Source organism: Mus caroli, unplaced genomic scaffold, assembly GCF_978045245.1.
Source record: "Mus caroli unplaced genomic scaffold, Mus_caroli_1 scaffold_6, whole genome shotgun sequence".
Classification (NCBI taxonomy): domain Eukaryota; kingdom Metazoa; phylum Chordata; class Mammalia; order Rodentia; family Muridae; genus Mus; species Mus caroli.
The window spans coordinates 24,535,936-24,552,228 of NW_028227261.1; the positions used below are offsets into that span (position 1 = coordinate 24,535,936).

General features: G+C 49.0%; 1 protein-coding gene and 1 pseudogene across 1 annotated transcript; both read left to right on the forward strand.

The window, feature by feature from the left end:
* Positions 1 to 458, forward strand: LOC147004202 (developmental pluripotency-associated protein 3 pseudogene; annotated as a pseudogene).
* Positions 459 to 3,518: 3,060 nt separating this feature from the next.
* Positions 3,519 to 15,417, forward strand: Tmem222 (transmembrane protein 222). The gene is made up of 6 exons (XM_021160056.3): positions 3,519 to 3,862; positions 10,444 to 10,528; positions 11,689 to 11,720; positions 12,998 to 13,094; positions 13,186 to 13,316; positions 14,534 to 15,417. Exons 1-6 carry the CDS (start codon positions 3,669 to 3,671, stop codon positions 14,619 to 14,621), a joined length of 627 nt encoding a protein of 208 aa, XP_021015715.1. The 5' UTR covers positions 3,519 to 3,668; the 3' UTR covers positions 14,622 to 15,417.
* Positions 15,418 to 16,293: the final 876 nt, after the last annotated feature.

A 16,293-nucleotide genomic window follows, 5' to 3' on the forward strand; every position in this document is an offset into this window, starting at 1 on the left:
ATGGAGGAGCTATCAGAGAAAGTCGACCCAGCTGAGAGCCCAGAAACTCTTCAGAGAAAAGATGAAGAGGACTCATCTGATGATACAGAAGTCCTATAACCAGAAACACTGGTAAAGGTCATGATAAAACTAACCCTGATCCGCAGTGCCAAGCGGTCAGCACATCATCCGCACAGCCTATGTCTCTGGATTGTGGATGGTGAGTGTCCCTGTGGAGAAAAATAGTGAAAAAAATCTTGAGGGAAGTTCAAAGTGCCTTTCCCAAGAGAAGGGTCTGCACACTGTTGTCCGTGCTGAAAGATCCTACAGCAAGAATGGGAAGATTTGTTTGGATTGAGCAGAGACAAAAAAAAAAAGGCTTGAGGGAAATGGGTTTAAAGGGGACAGGGAGCCATTCAGATGCCTGCCGTTATCAAAGATGGGATCCTTCTGAGGATGAATTAGGGCAGTCAGTTTAAATTGTACACTGTCCTTGCTATCGATGATGTGAAAGCTATTGTTTGTCTTTTTGTTTGTTTGTTTGTTTTTTGATTTTTTTTGAGACAGGGTTTCTCTGTATAGCTCTGGCTGTCCTGGAACTCACTCTGTAGACCAGGCTGGCCTCGAACTCCAAAATCTGCCTGCCTCTGCCTCCCGAGTGCTGGGATTAAAGGCATGCGCCACAACACCCAGCTTGTTTGTTTTTTAAGATTGATTTTTTCCTGGTGCTGGGAAATCTTAAAAATAAATAAATAAATAAATAAATAAATAAATAAAGGCAGGGATGGGGTGTGTGACATACTCCTCAGTGTGAAGGGATAACACTTGTGGAAGGAACTGATCAGATGCTAGGGTATCCGTAGTGTAGTGAGGAAATATGAAGCTACAGAGCCTTGTGAGTGAAAGCATGGTATATATTTGTATCTTACACTAAGTGTAAAGAGAAGCCACTGCGGTCTGTCCGATTAAATGCATTTTGCTAATTCTGCCAACTTCGTGGCAGACCCTCTGAGACTTATTTTGGTTGTGTGCTCAACCATACATACAATCAATGATTAAAAGGCATACAAGTTGCCAGTGTTGGTAAAAGAATATCAAAGATGGCGCTGGAGAGATGGCTCGATTAAGAGCACTGACGGCTCTTCCAGAGGTCCTGAGTTCAAATCCCAGCAACCACATGATGGCTCACAACCATCCGTAATGGGATCTGATGCCCTCTTCTGGTGTGTCTGAAGACAGCTACAGTGTACTTAGATATAATAATAAATAAATCTTTAAAAACAAAAAAATAGCCGGGCGTGGTGGCGCACGCCTTTAATCCCAGCACTTGGGAGGCAGAGGCAGGCGGATTTCTGAGTTCGAGGCCAGCCTGGGCTACAGAGTGAGTTCCAGGACAGCCACGACTACACAGAGAAACCCTGTCTCGAAAAACCAAAAAAAAAAAAAAAAAAAAAAAAAAAAAAAAAAAACCAAAAAAATAATATCAAAGACGAACAGAAGAATTAGACAATTACTGCGATTGGGTCAAGAACTAATGTGATTTACTCATCTGACAATTATTTAAAGGACCCTTAATCTATTCCGAATTGTCCTGGAGGCTGATTGCTGCCCTTCAGGGATCACACTACATGGGGTCATTCATGAAAGAGGTACAAAAAATGCTCAAAGAATTTTGAGTGGATTAGAATTAGCTTCAGCTAGGATACTAATGAGATGTTTAAAAGATATTTAAAGTCGAGAAACATTTAAAAAACATTCGTAGATGCACAGTTCTCGGAGGGTCTGCTCTGCTCTGCAGTAGTAGCAACTGCACTACCTGATGTATGATGTAGTCAAGACCTTTGGATTTCCACAGAACAGATTTTTTTTCTTTTTTAATGCATTTAAGTATCGGGATCGCCCGGTGTGGTGGCACATGCCTTTAATCCCAGCACTTGAGAGGCAGAGGCAGGGCGAATTTCTGAGTTCGAGGCCAGCCTGGTCTACAGAGTGAGTTCCAGGACAGCCAGGGCTACACAGAGAAACCCTGTCTCGAAAAAACAAACAAACAAAAAAAACCCCAAAAAATAGTATCAGGACCGCAGGCTTTTGGCAAGTTACTATTAAAGGAGACTCATTTCATGGAAGCAGACCTTCTCAAAGGCATAGCTTTCGCCTTCCCTAAACATTTGTCCACACCTTCTGTTGGCTAATAGCTTTAGGTGATGAGGAATTGAATCTAGCTGTACTAAGCCATAGCTTCTAGCCAGAAAGAAGTGCATAGCCCCAGTCTGACAGGTCTGCTTCACCTGCAGAAACAATATGCCTGAGTATGGAAAACAACCCCTACTCTGGTCCCAGTCAAACCACAAAAAAAAAAAAAAAAAAAAAGGAAAAAAAAAAAGAGGAGCTGTAATATATATATATATATATATCCCCTCCAGCCCGCTGTTCCAATAAAGCAGTCTCAGTCTCAGCCTGTTGAAACAATCTGTTTGCCTCTCTGCCTCATTTTTCTTACACCTTCCTATAGCCTGGTTCCCTTCTTGTCTTCCAAACCCATCCCACCCACTCCTCACCGCATAACATTCCACTTCCATGTCTCTCTGATTATCCCTCTGAAAATCAAAAGATTCCAAGACTGGAGCCTGGCCACTTTGTGTTCTTGAGTGTGATCTTAGACAAGCGCTAACTGCCGAGTTTTCTATGAAGCAAAAAAGGACCTGGCTTAGTGATGTACCCTTTTAATCCCAGCACTTGGGAGGCAGAGTTAAGAGTTCAAGGTCGCCGGTCGTGGTGGCGCACGCCTTTAATCCCAGCACTCGGGAGGCAGAGGCAGGCAGATTTCTGAGTTCGAGGCCAGCCTAGTCTACAAAGTGAGTTCCAGGACAGCCAGGGCTATACAGAGAAACCCTGTCACGAAAAACCAAAAAAAAAAAAAAAAAAAAAAAAAAAGAGTTCAAGGTCAGCCTGGTCTACATAGTGACAGACAGGGCTACAGAGTGAGACCCTGTTTCAAAACAAAAACAAACATAGGCCCCAAAACAAGAACAATAAAGAGATTTAGATAAGTCTTGGATGATATTCTCTACTGCACATAGTGACCTCAAGTTTCCTGTCTTGGCACTTCTGCATCCGTGCCCTCCCCAGGCCCAAAGCTGCTCCCTCCCATACACACCAAGTGGATGTGTCTCCCATACACACCAAGATTTTAGTTTGACCTTCCTTTTCACACCATCATGTAACAGACTATTATGTAACTCATGCCACAGACTAAAAAGGACAAAGGAAATCTACAAAGACTTGTGTTTGAATCGTTGCTCACTTCATTTCTAAGAGCCTTCGTTTCTGATTTGTTACCTGGGGGAAACAACTAAATTTGTACGTCTAATCAGTTTATAGACAGTAGTACCAATGAATATCACATGCTTGGCACCTAAGAAGTGATCAATAAAGAGTGCCTACATCACGTGCCGGCATACGGAACCGCGGTTGGTTGTGGGTTCCCGGGGCTCGACTGAGAGCTTCCTGAGGTCCACGGAAATGCTCCGTTACAAACACGGGAAAGAGGCTAAACTAGCCAGGCCCAGAAGGACAAGGCTCCAATTCCCAGGGGGAAGATCGACCGAGCGGACACCCCGCCTCCCGGAAGTGACGACACAGGGGCGAGCGGCGGCGCAATCGGCCTTCCCGAGCGGGACGCGCGCGGGATGGCGGAAGCGGAAGGGAGTTCTCCGCTTCTGTTACAGCCGCCGCCGCCCCCTCCTCGGATGGCGGAAGTAGAAACGCCGACGGGGGCCGAGACGGACATGAAGCAGTACCACGGGTCCGGTGGCGTCGTCATGGACGTGGAGCGGAGCCGCTTCCCCTACTGCGTGGTGTGGACACCCATCCCGGTGCTCACGTGAGTGTCTTCCGTTGTCAGCGCGAAGTCGCCGAGGGCCCGAGCATCCTCCGGGGTGCCATGCTAGCTTTTTTTCCCCAGACTTGCAACAACCCGTACTCCGGGCCAGGCTAGCCCCCAGTCCCCTAGAGCCCTCGTCACCTATGAGGTGCGCGGTCCCCTTGGATGTGGGGCATAGTTCCGGCCCTGGTTCCCCCAGGTCTAACTGGGGAGAAGGAGAAGTGTAGATCAGCAGCAAAGATCTGGTCACTAGCACGCCCTTAAGCTGCAGGCGTAGAGAAAAGACCCGTAATCATTGTCTGAAGGGGCATCGTCATTCATTCCCCGTTGGTTTTTGTTTTTGTTTTTTCACTCATTGAGCAAACGAGCGCGTACTTGTCGTCCGTTATACACAAGACGTTTCGCCTTTAGAAACAGAAGTGAGAGTTTGATTGAAGCCACACTGGTTCGTGGAATGTCAGCATTGGGAGGTCCGTGCTAGCGTGTTGCCCCCTACATCATCTGAGTTGCAAAGCAGTCTCAGCGATCTAGGTGTCTGCCTCCCAGTGGAAAAACGCAGCTTACAACCCTCCTACCTTAATCCTAACAGTCTGGACAGTTTACAAGCTTTATTTTCTGAAGTAGAAATCCCCTTCCCCCATGGTGAAGCCGAGTTCCTTGTAACATTGTCTTGGTCGGTTTACTGTCCCAGCAAGAATATATTCAGAAGCCAGTTAAGTTCACCGACTCTGTAACTCATCCTTCAGCTGTGGCATCCTATCTCTCACCTGAGGAGGAGGTGCTTTTTTCTTTTTCCTCTATCAAAATCAGCCACCAGGCACGGTGATCCATATCTTTAACCGTCGCACTTGGAGGCAGAGGCAAGCAGATGTCTGTGAGTTGGAGGGCAGCCTGAACTATATGGTAGGAATTCCAGGCCAGCCAGGCATGCATAGTGAGACCCAATCTCAAACAAGCAAACAGAGCCAAGTTGGTGGAGAAGGAATATTTTTAGTATCAAATGTTTCTGATCTTAAAATCATTTTAATCTTTTGATTTTGTGTTTATTTATTTTATTGGTTTTGACTGAGGCAAGAGCTTGATATGTGTAGCCTAGGCTGGTCTGGTATTTATTTCGTAGCCCAACCTGTCTTTGAACCCCTGTTCCCCCTGCCTTCTGTGTTCTGGGACTACAGGTGTGCCTCGGCAGGGTGTGCCGCTTGTTCCCAGGTGTTGATGGGAGCAGTAGAGGGTAAATAAGTAACAGACGGACAGGAGAACTCCAGATGTGGAGGAGAGCTGTGAAGAGAATGGGCTGTCACTGTGAAAGCGGCTGGGTACTCAGGTGGCCGTGTGGTTTGTGTGGAATCCAGTCATGCTGGCCGTGTTGGCTTTTTCCTCATTTCGTCTTAAAGATTACCTTGTGTATGTAGGAGCACTGTGGCTGGCAGAGGACGTCATTCAGGAGTCAGTTGTCCCCTGCTGTGTGTGAGTCAAGTTCAGGTCTTCAGATTTGGCAACAGGTGCCTTCATATACTGAACCATTTGCAACCCCTAATTTTCAGGAATATTGTGTCACAGTCCTCTGTTGAGAAATAAATGGAAGCAACAAGAGGTGGAGAGACACGGTTCCCCATTGTCTAGGCTAGAAGTAGCTGGTGTCTCAGTTCTCTTCAGATCTGTGTCCACAGGACCAACATGAGTAAGACTGTTCCTGGCAGAGGACTCGCCCCTTAGCAGAAGGGACAGGGCAAATTAACTTTTTATTTATTTATTTATTTATTTATTTATTATATGTAAGTACACTGTAGCTGTCTTCAGACACTCCAGAAGAGGGAGTCAGATCTCGTTACGGATGGTGGTGAGCCACCATGTGGTTGCTGGGATTTGAACTTCGGACCTTCGGAAAGAGCAGTCGGGTGCTCTTACCCACTGAGCCATCTCACCAGCCCGCAAATTAACTTTTGTAATGGCATAGTTATGTGATGTTGCTAAAGGTGTGTGCAGATGTAGGGGCAGAGGAGATAACTCTCATGTCTATGACAGGGAGATCAGAGGTGGAAACTGAGTCCATGACCTATCCACCTCTTAGTGATAGCTGCTGCTGCTAGTAATAAAAACAGCTAAACATTTCTTGCACACTGTCATGCAGTCCTTACATCAACCTGTCTCAGTATCTGGAAGCAGAGATTGAGGCATGAAACTCCAGCATGAGCTAATGCATTCACTAAACCTTTACTGAGGACCGCTTTGTCCTGGGTCAGCAGAGACAGCAGTTAGCCTGGCTTGGGAGCTTGTCTTTGGGGAGCTGACAAGCTGCATCCAGACTTGCTTCCCCAGGGCTTTGCTAGGCACAGACTTTAGTGTTGTCTCTCCGTCCTTCATCCCCAGTTCCATCGGCCATCAGCAGCCGTGATGTAGACAGTACTGCTCATGGCGGAGGGAGGAGTCTGGATCAGGAAGAGCTGACTGGGTTCTGAGAAGCCAGAGGAGTTGTTTCCCACAGTTCTTCGTGTCTGTCCTATGTTTGCTGTGGGTCCTCAGCTGCTTACCCTCTGCCAGTCAGGTAGCAACTGTTCATCAAGCACCTCAACATCACTGAGCACCCCACATGTGAGCAGCATCGTTCTACATAGACTGTGAGCAGTAGCCCCTCCGCAAAGTACTCGCTGCTCTGCAGAAAGGTGGAAATGAAGAAACTGCTCTAGCCTGCTCAGAGCTACATCTGAAACAAGCACAACCCGACTGTACTCTTTTTTTTTTTTTTTTCCTCTTGGTTTTGAGACAGGGTCTCTCTATATAGTCCTGGCTGCTCGGGAACTCACTATGTAGACCAGGCTGGCCTTGAACTCAGAGAGATCCACCTCCCTCTGCTGACTTCTCATATAGAGCAACCTAATGTACGTTGAAGACAATGTGACTTTCCAGTATTCCAGTTAAGTGGGTGTGCACAGTGCTTGCCTCACAAACATGAGGACCTGAGTTCAAGTCCCCAGAACTCAGCAGAGGCGGGCATGGGAGTGGTCCTGGGGTGACATGGCAGACACGGGAGACTTCCCAAAAGTTCATAGGCAGCTAACCTGGAGTACAGAGCAATGAGATCCTGTCACAAGGCAGAAGGCAAAGCAGCACCCAAGGCTGTCTGTCTTTATCCTCCACACACTCCAGGGCCCAGGGTGCATGCACACACATACACAGGCGGGATGTAAGGATCAGATCAGAGCGAACCGTGTATCCGTTACCTCGGCTCTCAGGTCTCTGGGTGGAGAGATTCGGCACCCTCTCTTGGCTCTTTTGAAATCAGCAATTAATTGTCAGTTACAGTTACCTTACTATGCTATAGAATATTGGAACATAGTCCTTCTACCCAGCTACACCCCTCTACTCTTAAATACGGTGGATCATTTGTCCCTCGTTCTGCTGACAGATACATAGGGAGTTTGGAACTATGTGCTGAGCCAGGCACCATCTTAGAAGCTATGACAGTAAAGGGGACACAGTCTGTGTTCTCATGGAGTGTAAGGATTTAGTGAGGAGAAATGAGCAGTTGATGGGCTTTCGTGCATGGATATGATGAAGAGAATAAAGCAGGGTGATGGGTCTGGAGTTCCATCAATGACTGGTTGTGTGTGAAGCTGGGATTGTGATGGGGGAGGGGGGGAGAGCTTGCAGGGATCTGACTCTTAAAGCTCTTAAAGCCTCGGGACAAGCTGGAGAGCTGGCTCAGTGGTTAACAGCCCACACTGCTCTTGCAGAGGACCTAGATTCCGTTCCCAGCACAGCATCCTGTGGTTACAACTCAGAACTCCTGCTGCAGGGGATCAGATGCCTTCTTTTGGCCTCTGCAGGCACCTGTACTCATGCCCCACACTGCACACACAGATTACACAAGTATTTACATAAGTAAAGATTAATCTTGAAAAAAAGAAAATCTCTTCCTTTAGAGACAAGACAAACTTAGGGCTTTTGAACTGGGGCTGGCAAAAAGCTCAGCAGAGAATTACCTATGATTCTCTAGTCAGTTGGCTATTGAAATGGGGCTGGGACTGGAGCAGTAGCCTCCACACTGGCCTCCTCCTGCCTTCTTGACCACTGCCCCCTCACTCTTTGGGCTGTGTACCAAGCACCTTACTTACCTCCTGAGCCATCTTACCAGCCCTACATATCCTGCCCTGCTGTTAAACTTCGTTCTTAAAGGGTTACTTCCATGTTATAAGGTACAAAAATCTTAAGCATGCAGCTCAGGGAAGCTTTTATGGTTTTCTTTCTTTTTCAACTTACGGGGCTGGAGAAACAGTTCAGCAGCAGACCTACACTGTTAAGAGGACCCAGCCGGCTGGTGAGATGGCTCAGTGGGTAAGAGCACCCGACTGCTCTTCCGAAGGTCCGGAGTTCAAATCCCAGCAACCACATGGTGGCTCACCACCATCCGTAACGAGATCTGACTCCCTCTTCTGGAGTGTCTGAAGACAGCTACAGTGTACTTACATATAATAAATAAATAAATCTTAAAAAAAAAAAAAAGAGGACCCAGCACCTGTGTCAGGTGGCTGACAGCCCCAGTGGGGTCCAGTGCTTGTGAGTGTCCATACATGTCCACATGCAGACACATAAATAACATGTGAAATTTCCTTCATTTTATTATTAATGTGTGTGTATATATACAGGAGTGAGTGTGTCACAGTACACATGTGGAGGTCAGAGGACAGCTTTATGGAGTCGTTTTCCCCTTCTATGTGAGTCCCAGGGGTCATGGGTCATCAGGCATGGTGGCAGGCACTCTCACCGCTGAGCCATTTGCCAGCCCCAGTTCAATAGCCATAGGTTTGTCTTGGCTTCTGGAACACAAACAGTACTATATTTTATACTCTTGGGTAAGGCTTTTTTCCAGGCACACACTCTTGAGACTCTGTGTCATATAGCAGCAGTGTGCTTTTCCTTGTTACATACGACTGCTCTCTCTCTCTCTCTCTCTCTCTCTCTCTCTCTCTCTCTGTGTGTGTGTGTGTGTGTGAGAGAGAGAGAGAGAGAGAGAGAGAGCAGTGGGGATTGTTTTTAAAGAATGTTATTTTGTGCCTATGGGTGTTTTGTCTGCATGTATATAGGCACACTGAATGCATGCCTGGTGCCCACGGAGGTCAGAATAGGGTGTCACATCCTGTGGAATTGGAGTGACGTAGCTTTGAGCTACGATGTGGATGGATACTGGGAACTGAACCCAGGTCTTCTGCAAGAACAGCAAGTACTCTTAATGGCTAAGCCATCTCTCCAGTCCCATTGTTTTTAGGGTTTGGGTTTTTTTGGTTTTTTTTTAAGATTTATTTATTTATTGGGGCTGGTAAGATGGCTCAGTGGGTAAGAGCACCCGACTGCTCTTCCAAAGGTCCAGAGTTCAAATCCCAGCAACCACATGGTGGCTCACAACCATCCGTAACGAGATCTGGCGCCCTCTTCTGGAGTGTCTGAAGACAGCTACAGTGTACTTACATATAATAAATAAATAAATTTAAAAAAAAAAAGACTCTTTGTTTAAAAAAAAAAAAGATTTATTTATTTATTATATGTAAGTACACTGTAGCTGTCTTCAGACACTCCAGAAGAGGGCATCAGATTTCATAACGGATGGTTGTGAGCCACCATGTGGTTGCTGGGATTTGAACTCGGGATCTTCGGAAGAGCAGTCACTGCTCTTAACCACTGAGCCATCTTGCCAGCCCCCCCATTTTGGGTTTTTTTGTGTTTTTGTTTTGTTTTTGTTTTTGTTTTTGAGACAAGATCTCACTATGTAGACAAGGCAAGTGCTGGGATCACAGACATATACCAGCTGTGTCCAGCTCAGTTGGGTTTTGTTGTCTTTTTTTAAAATACACTTTGAGATAATTTACGTATAACAAAAAAGTATACTTTTTTTTTTTTCATTTTATGTGTATGGGTGTTTTGCTTGCATATATGTCTGTGCAATACATCTGCCTGGTGCCTATAGAGGCCAGATGGTTGTGAGCTGCCATGTGGGGGGTTGGGGATTGAATCCAAATCCAGGTCCCCTAGAAGAGCAGTCAGTGCTCTTAACCACTGACCCATCTCTCCAGCCCCAATCAAAGTACGCTTTTTTTTTTTTTTTTTTTGGTTTTTCGAGACTGAGTTTCTCTGTGTAGCCCTGGCTGTCCTGGAACGCACTCTGTAGACCAGGCTGGCCTCGAACTCAGAAATTAGCCTGCCTCTGCCTCCCAAGTGCTGGGATTCAAAGCACACCTTTTAAGAGCACAGTTCAGTCAGGATTTTTGCCTTTTGCGGTGCTGGGGTTCAAACCCAGGTCCTTGTATATGCTAAGCAGGCACTGAGGGGACAATGTGTGTGTTTGTACATCCTCAGAATAGAGCTGCGGAGGCATAGCTTACACAGCCTGACATTCTTCCGTGAGAGAGCTGGTTTCTCTTCCCAGTGAGATCCGGCTGCTCTGCACCCGGTGCTGCACGGTGCTGCACGTGGTGTTGGTGTCCTTTCAGTGGTGGCCCCGGGGACCTCCCTGCTATGACTCACTGTTTGACATGCATTTCTGGATGGCAGACCTGAGCTCTGTCCTTTGCTGCTGTCTTCTGCAGGTGGTTTTTCCCTATCATTGGCCACATGGGCATCTGCACATCTACAGGGGTCATTCGGGACTTCGCTGGCCCCTACTTTGTTTCGGTGAGTCCCCAGTTTGTTCTGTCCTGGAGAGACTCCAGGCTCACATAGAAGGCTGGCCTGGGCCCAGGATATCACACATAACTCTCACCCGGGCCCTAGCCTTCTGCCCCTCTCCAGTGTTTGACCCGTTTCCTTCTCTTGCCTCCAGGACAGGCCAGGAGGGCAGTGTGGCCAGAGGAATCTTAAGTAACTGGTTCAGCCCTCTGTGCCCATCCCTGGGTACCAAGACATGGGTAGGGGTTAGATCAAGAGTGGAGTCAGACCATCCCGGAACCACATCTCTGGACCTTCAGAAGGTGGGAGCCATTGTTGGGGGACAGGGGAGGCTGACATAGTTCCCATGGTGGGGATTTTAGAATGGAGCACTGTGTTCTCAAATCTGCTTCATGGGGATGGACGGACACTAGTCCAGGGGACTCTTTCAGGATGAGCTCTTGCATTTGCCTGTTTTCAGGTGGCTGGAGCTGAAGAGGTGACAACATGGCCTCTTTATGTTAGTAATTGTTAGTACCATCCTAACAGGACAAGACCTATTGCTATGCACTTAATACATTGACTAGCTAAACATAACAGGCCATGCCTCTAATCCCAGGATTGGGAATCTGAGGCAGGAGGAGTGCCAAGAGTTCATGGCTAGCCTGAGCTGTGTAGTGAGTTCCAGGTCAATGTTGTGTACAGAGCTAGACCCTGCTTCAACAAAACAAAAGAAAGCTGGGCAGAATAGCTCACACCTTTAGTCCCAGCACTCAGGAGGCAGAGACAATGAGTTCAGGGCCAGCCTGATCTCCATAGACAGTTCCAGGACAGCCAGGGCTATACTGAGAGACTCTGTCTCAATACATAGAGAGATAATATTTCTGGGTTGTGTGTTGCCTAAAGAGTCTAGGACTCCCCACAGTCTCCTCCTCATGAGAAAGTTCTGTGGTCCAGCAGCCTCTCACTGCGGTGCTGAGAGATCAGAGTGTTGATCTTGCACATGAAGGAGACCTGGCCATGGTGAAAGCCCAGAGTCTGCCCTGAGGGCCAGGAGAGGGCCAGAGAAGCACTGTGTTGCGGCTCTGCCATCCCCTTCTAAGTCACTGCTCTTCAGCCACTGATCCGGGGTTGTTAGCAGACTGGATGTAGTTTCTCTACTGACTTCTGCTCTTGTATCTCAACAGGAAGACAACATGGCCTTCGGAAAGCCTGCCAAGTAAGTGAATGCCTTTGTGCCTAGTCAGGGCCAAGCTCCTCCTGCTCAGAGCTACAGGCCAGGCCCTGTGAAGCACAGCAGGAGCCAGCACCCTGAGTGCCCTGTACCAAACACCTAGAGTCAGTCCCTGTCTAGGTCTCATCTTGAAGCCTATTGGATCTTGGGCAAGGTGACACAGTTAGGAAGCACCAGAGCTGGTCTTATAGCCCAGTCTGTCTCCCTGTAGCCGGGAGTGCTTCCTCCCCTCCCCTTGGGACAGACACCCCAGAGATATCATCTCCTATACATATCGAGACAGGGCCTCTCAGTATGGCCCTGGCTGTCCTGGATCAGGTTATGGAGACCAGACTCCATAGGAGGGATAGAAGTGGACCATTTAGGAATAGGAGGCTGCTTGGTGCGCCGTTGCATCTTTCTGTTTGGAAGGCAGGAAAGCAACCTCCAACCATGTAAGGGTGACATTCAGGTCTGCATCTCCTGCCAGTCTTGTCCCTGTCACCTTGTTTTCTCCTGAACCCTCCAGGATTGCTCAGCCACTTACTTCTGGGACACACGGTACAGTTTATGCTCCCCACCTTGTTCCAGCTGTTCCCACAGCTGCCAGTGCGACCTAACCCTCTTCCATCAGCCCAGGCTCAGGTGTGTCCTGTTCTCATCCACTCAAGTTGCCATGACAAATGCCATTGAGTGGGTGGCTCATCAACAACAAAAGTGTCACATCTTTGGAGATTAGGAGGGCCAAGATGAGGTGCTGGTACATGACATGGCTTGTGGGACCGACACGTGAAGAAAGGAATGAGGGTCTCTTAGGCCTCCCCACCCACAAAGGGAGTTCCTCAGGTGTTAAGATGTCAACAGAATAGGGGGACAGACATGCAGACCACCACACTCTGGTCTTGCCTGGTTGTTGTCTGCTGATGTATCTCTTCCTGGGAAGATGTGAATAGACGGTTCACCTCAGGTCGGACACGGGTTGTACCCAAATCAAGCTTTGAGACCCTCCCTGAATTTACAGTTACAACTTAGAGAACCCTGGCAAGGGCCTTGAGACTTGCTTCGGGAGTTTCCTGAGCCCTATGACTTTTTACTTCCTGAGTTTCAGGAGCTCCGCTCTTCCCTCCAGAAGAGAATGTTTCAATTGGGAAGAAGTAGCCACACAGCTAGACCTGGACCTGGTTTCCCCTGTCGCCCACAGCCTTGGGCACCCCGCACAGAGAGCATTTATAAAGTTGAAAGCTGCAAAGGGGCTGAGCCCAGAACATCCCCCTTCCCTTCAGGTTCTGGAAATTGGACCCGGGACAGGTGTATGCGAGTGGGCCCAACGCCTGGGACACGGCTGTGCACGATGCCTCTGAAGAGTATAAGCACCGCATGGTAGGTGGGGCTGGGCTCAGGGGGTCCGTATGCCCCACCCCACCCCACCCCACCCTACCCCACCCTGACCCAGCTGCTCTTGTGTCTCCAGCACAATCTCTGCTGTGACAACTGCCACTCCCACGTGGCTTTAGCCCTGAACCTGATGCATTACAACAACAGCACCAACTGGAACATGGTGACGCTCTGCTGCTTCTGCCTCATTTATGGGAAGTATGTCAGGTGAGTGGTCTTCAGCCTGCAGGCCTGCTCTGGCCACTCTCCCAAGGATCTTGGAAAGGCTGTCTGTCACTGGAGTCCCTTGGTCACTAGGGACAGTTGGAAACTGAGGTCATAGAGCAACTGAGTTCCTGGTGGAGAGCAGAGTCCTGCCTCCCTCACGTGGGTTCCCTGCTGGCTTGTCACTGCTCACTGCTGGGTTCTGGTTCGCTGCTCTGGGCTGCAGCTGACCCTGGGAAAGAACTGCAGTGGTTCTAGCTTCTAGGGAAGGGCGAGCGTGGATCTAGAGGAGCGTGGATCCTCTTGGATAGTGTTACCCACCTCCATAGGTTCCTGCCCCTGCCTGCTTTGTCAGTTGGGCTCACAGTCCAGGGAGACTTTTGAAGCCACAGCCTCAGGACCAGCCCACAGTAAGAACTCAGGTTGGGTGAATTCCCAGTATCCCACAGCAGACCCCAGACTTAGAAACCATCTCACATGCTGGATGCGGTGGGGCACACTTTTAATCTCAGCACTTGGAGGATTTCTGAGTTGAAGGCCAGCCTGTCTCCAAAACAAAACAGAAAACATCTTATTACACTTGAGCTGGTCCCCCACTCTAACTTTGTTTTTGGGGGGGGTTTTGTTTTCTTAAATATTTACCTTTATTTTATATGTGCCTATGTAGAATGTCAGATCTTGAAATTAGAGTTGTAGGCTTCCCATGTGGATGGATTTGAACCCCTGTCCTCTGGAAGAGTAGTCATTGCCCCAACTGCTGAGCCATCTCGCCAGCCCTTCCCCAGCTTTGTTCTTAATTATACTTATCAAGACCTTCTGGAAGGGAAACTCGGGACTTCTGTGCCCCTAAAGCTTTAGAGACCCCCAGAAAAGGACAGAACACAGGCCTGAGGCAGAGCTGGGGTTGAGGTCAGGCCCTGATCAGCTCCTATCCTATGAGTAGCCATGTCTGTGAACTGACCTTCATTACCACCCCAGTGGATCCCACGCTCAGCTGGAACTTTGTGGTCAGGAGTGCTTGTAGATCAGTGAGGCCCAGCCTGTTGGCTTCTTTAATGGCTTCCATAGTATTCATCAGGCCAGGCCCCGTCCCTTGACTGGCCAAGTCGAAGGATAAGTTCCAGGAGGCCCTAAGAACCTAAATGCTGTCAGCGTTGGGGAAGGAGGAGTTCTGGGCCATACCCCTACTCACCTGACCCTGTGTTCTTCTCCCCTGTCAGTGTTGGAGCCTTTGTGAAGACCTGGCTGCCCTTTGTCCTTCTCCTCGGCATTATCCTGACCGTCAGTCTCGTCTTCAATCTGCGGTGATAACTTTCAGATGGTCTAAGCCTACCAGACCCCCCGAGGAAGCTCCTGACCCCTTTTGGTCCCAATTCTTTTATTCCCCACCCCTCAGGCAGCGTTGCCTCCTGGGTTGGAAGTAGGGTCAGGACTTGGGACAGAAGTGCTGATGCTGAACACCTGATGAGGTCACTTAGAGCCTCCTTGTCCTTTCTCCCTGGGCCTGAGACCTCACCCTTATGGCATTCCCAGTGCCATCCTGGGAAGGCCTTCCTTCCCTTAGACCATCTCCTGCCACCATCACTGGACTACTCTTCCCATGCCCAGGGCACAGTGAGGACAAGAACCCACGAGGCAAAGCAGTGTTCAGAGCTGGATTTGAAGCTGTTTGCTGGCTGGTGGTTGTGTTTCAAAGTAGGGCATGTGTTATGAGAAGTGCTGCACGCCAAGAGACTTGGAACCTTCTCTGCTGGCCTCGAATGGACTGGGAGGGCTGGCTATGTTCTTTCTGCCACACCAGCACAGTGTGTGCCTCATCACCGCTAATGTGGGCCCTGGCTAGCAAGGGCTGAATGCACTTACGTGCAGAGTGGGTCCTCTGTAAATTAGGTAACGTGAATCCCACTTGTTTCCAGCCCAGGAGGCCTCGTGCTGGGGATAGAACCCTTTAGGTCCAAAATGTGAGCAACTTGTCAGAGCAGCTGGTACCCCTGATCGGCTGGGTCTGCTTCCAGTTGCTACAATGGGCCCTGTGCAGCCTCCCCCTGGTCCGCAGGCTCCTTTATAAGGGGCTCCCTGGCAGGAAATAAAGTTTTAAGTCTAAGTGGTGTCTGTCATTTTCTTCTGTGTGCCCTGATTCCTTGAGCTCATATATCCCTGGGGACTCGGAGCAAAGAGATCTGGCTGCTAACACCACGCCTGAGTCTTTCCAGCTAGAGCTTATGGGTACATCAGCAGTACTTGTAAATTCTGCCACTGCACAGGCTGTGGGAAGTCCCTGCCACTCCTGGTCTATGTTCCAAACTCCCTTCCAGAAGGATTCTCATCTTCCCTGCTGGGAAAAACTTGGCATTGGGGTAAGCCAGGAGGAAAGACAGCCCATGGCCTGCTCTGTGTGGAAGCCATATTGACCTCCATGTCATTTGCCCCATAGCCATGTCACTGGTCAGCTTGCTCTTTGGTGCCTCTTCCTGTGGCTCCCAGCACTCTTGTGTTCTCACCACCTCCCAGTATGCACTGGCCTCTGATCCTTTGCATCCCACCAGGGCCCAGCTTAAAGGCTGTTTTCAGACAGTGCTTGACTCTGACAGAGTGGCCTTGGGTTCTGTCCCCAGCGCTCAGCCCGATTACAGAGTGCTGTTATGTAACCTGCTGACAGCCAGCCGAGTAAGGCAGTCGCTATCAGTCTCACGTGACTTTGAAGAAATAAGCACCCATGGTGCTTGTCCAAGCTCTGCGGAAGCAAGAGTGGCCCAAAAGCCAGCAGAGCCTCACCCTAGAAGGGACACTTGGGCCTGAAGACCAGCAGCATTGGATACCTACCTTCCAGGGGTGCCCAGAGGTGGGACGAGGGCAGCAGATGTGCCTCTGAGGAAGGAGAAGCATGCTGTTTGCCATCCTTCTTGTGGGAGAGACTTGATGGATGACCATTTACAGGGGACACCAGTGGAGAGCATGCATGTAAGTGGGGCTGCCTCCA

What these genes read in the sequence shown, in the direction of transcription:
- Tmem222 (XM_021160056.3), top strand. Translation starts at nt 3,669, where the DNA reads ATGGCGGAAGCGGAAGGGAGTTCTCCGCTTCTGTTACAGCCGCCGCCG. An exon ending in GCCTTCGGAAAGCCTGCCAA is followed by an intron (nt 11,721 to 12,997) that starts GTAAGTGAATGC and finishes CCTTCCCTTCAG; the next exon opens with GTTCTGGAAATTGGACCCGG. An exon ending in ATTTATGGGAAGTATGTCAG is followed by an intron (nt 13,317 to 14,533) that starts GTGAGTGGTCTT and finishes CTCCCCTGTCAG; the next exon opens with TGTTGGAGCCTTTGTGAAGA.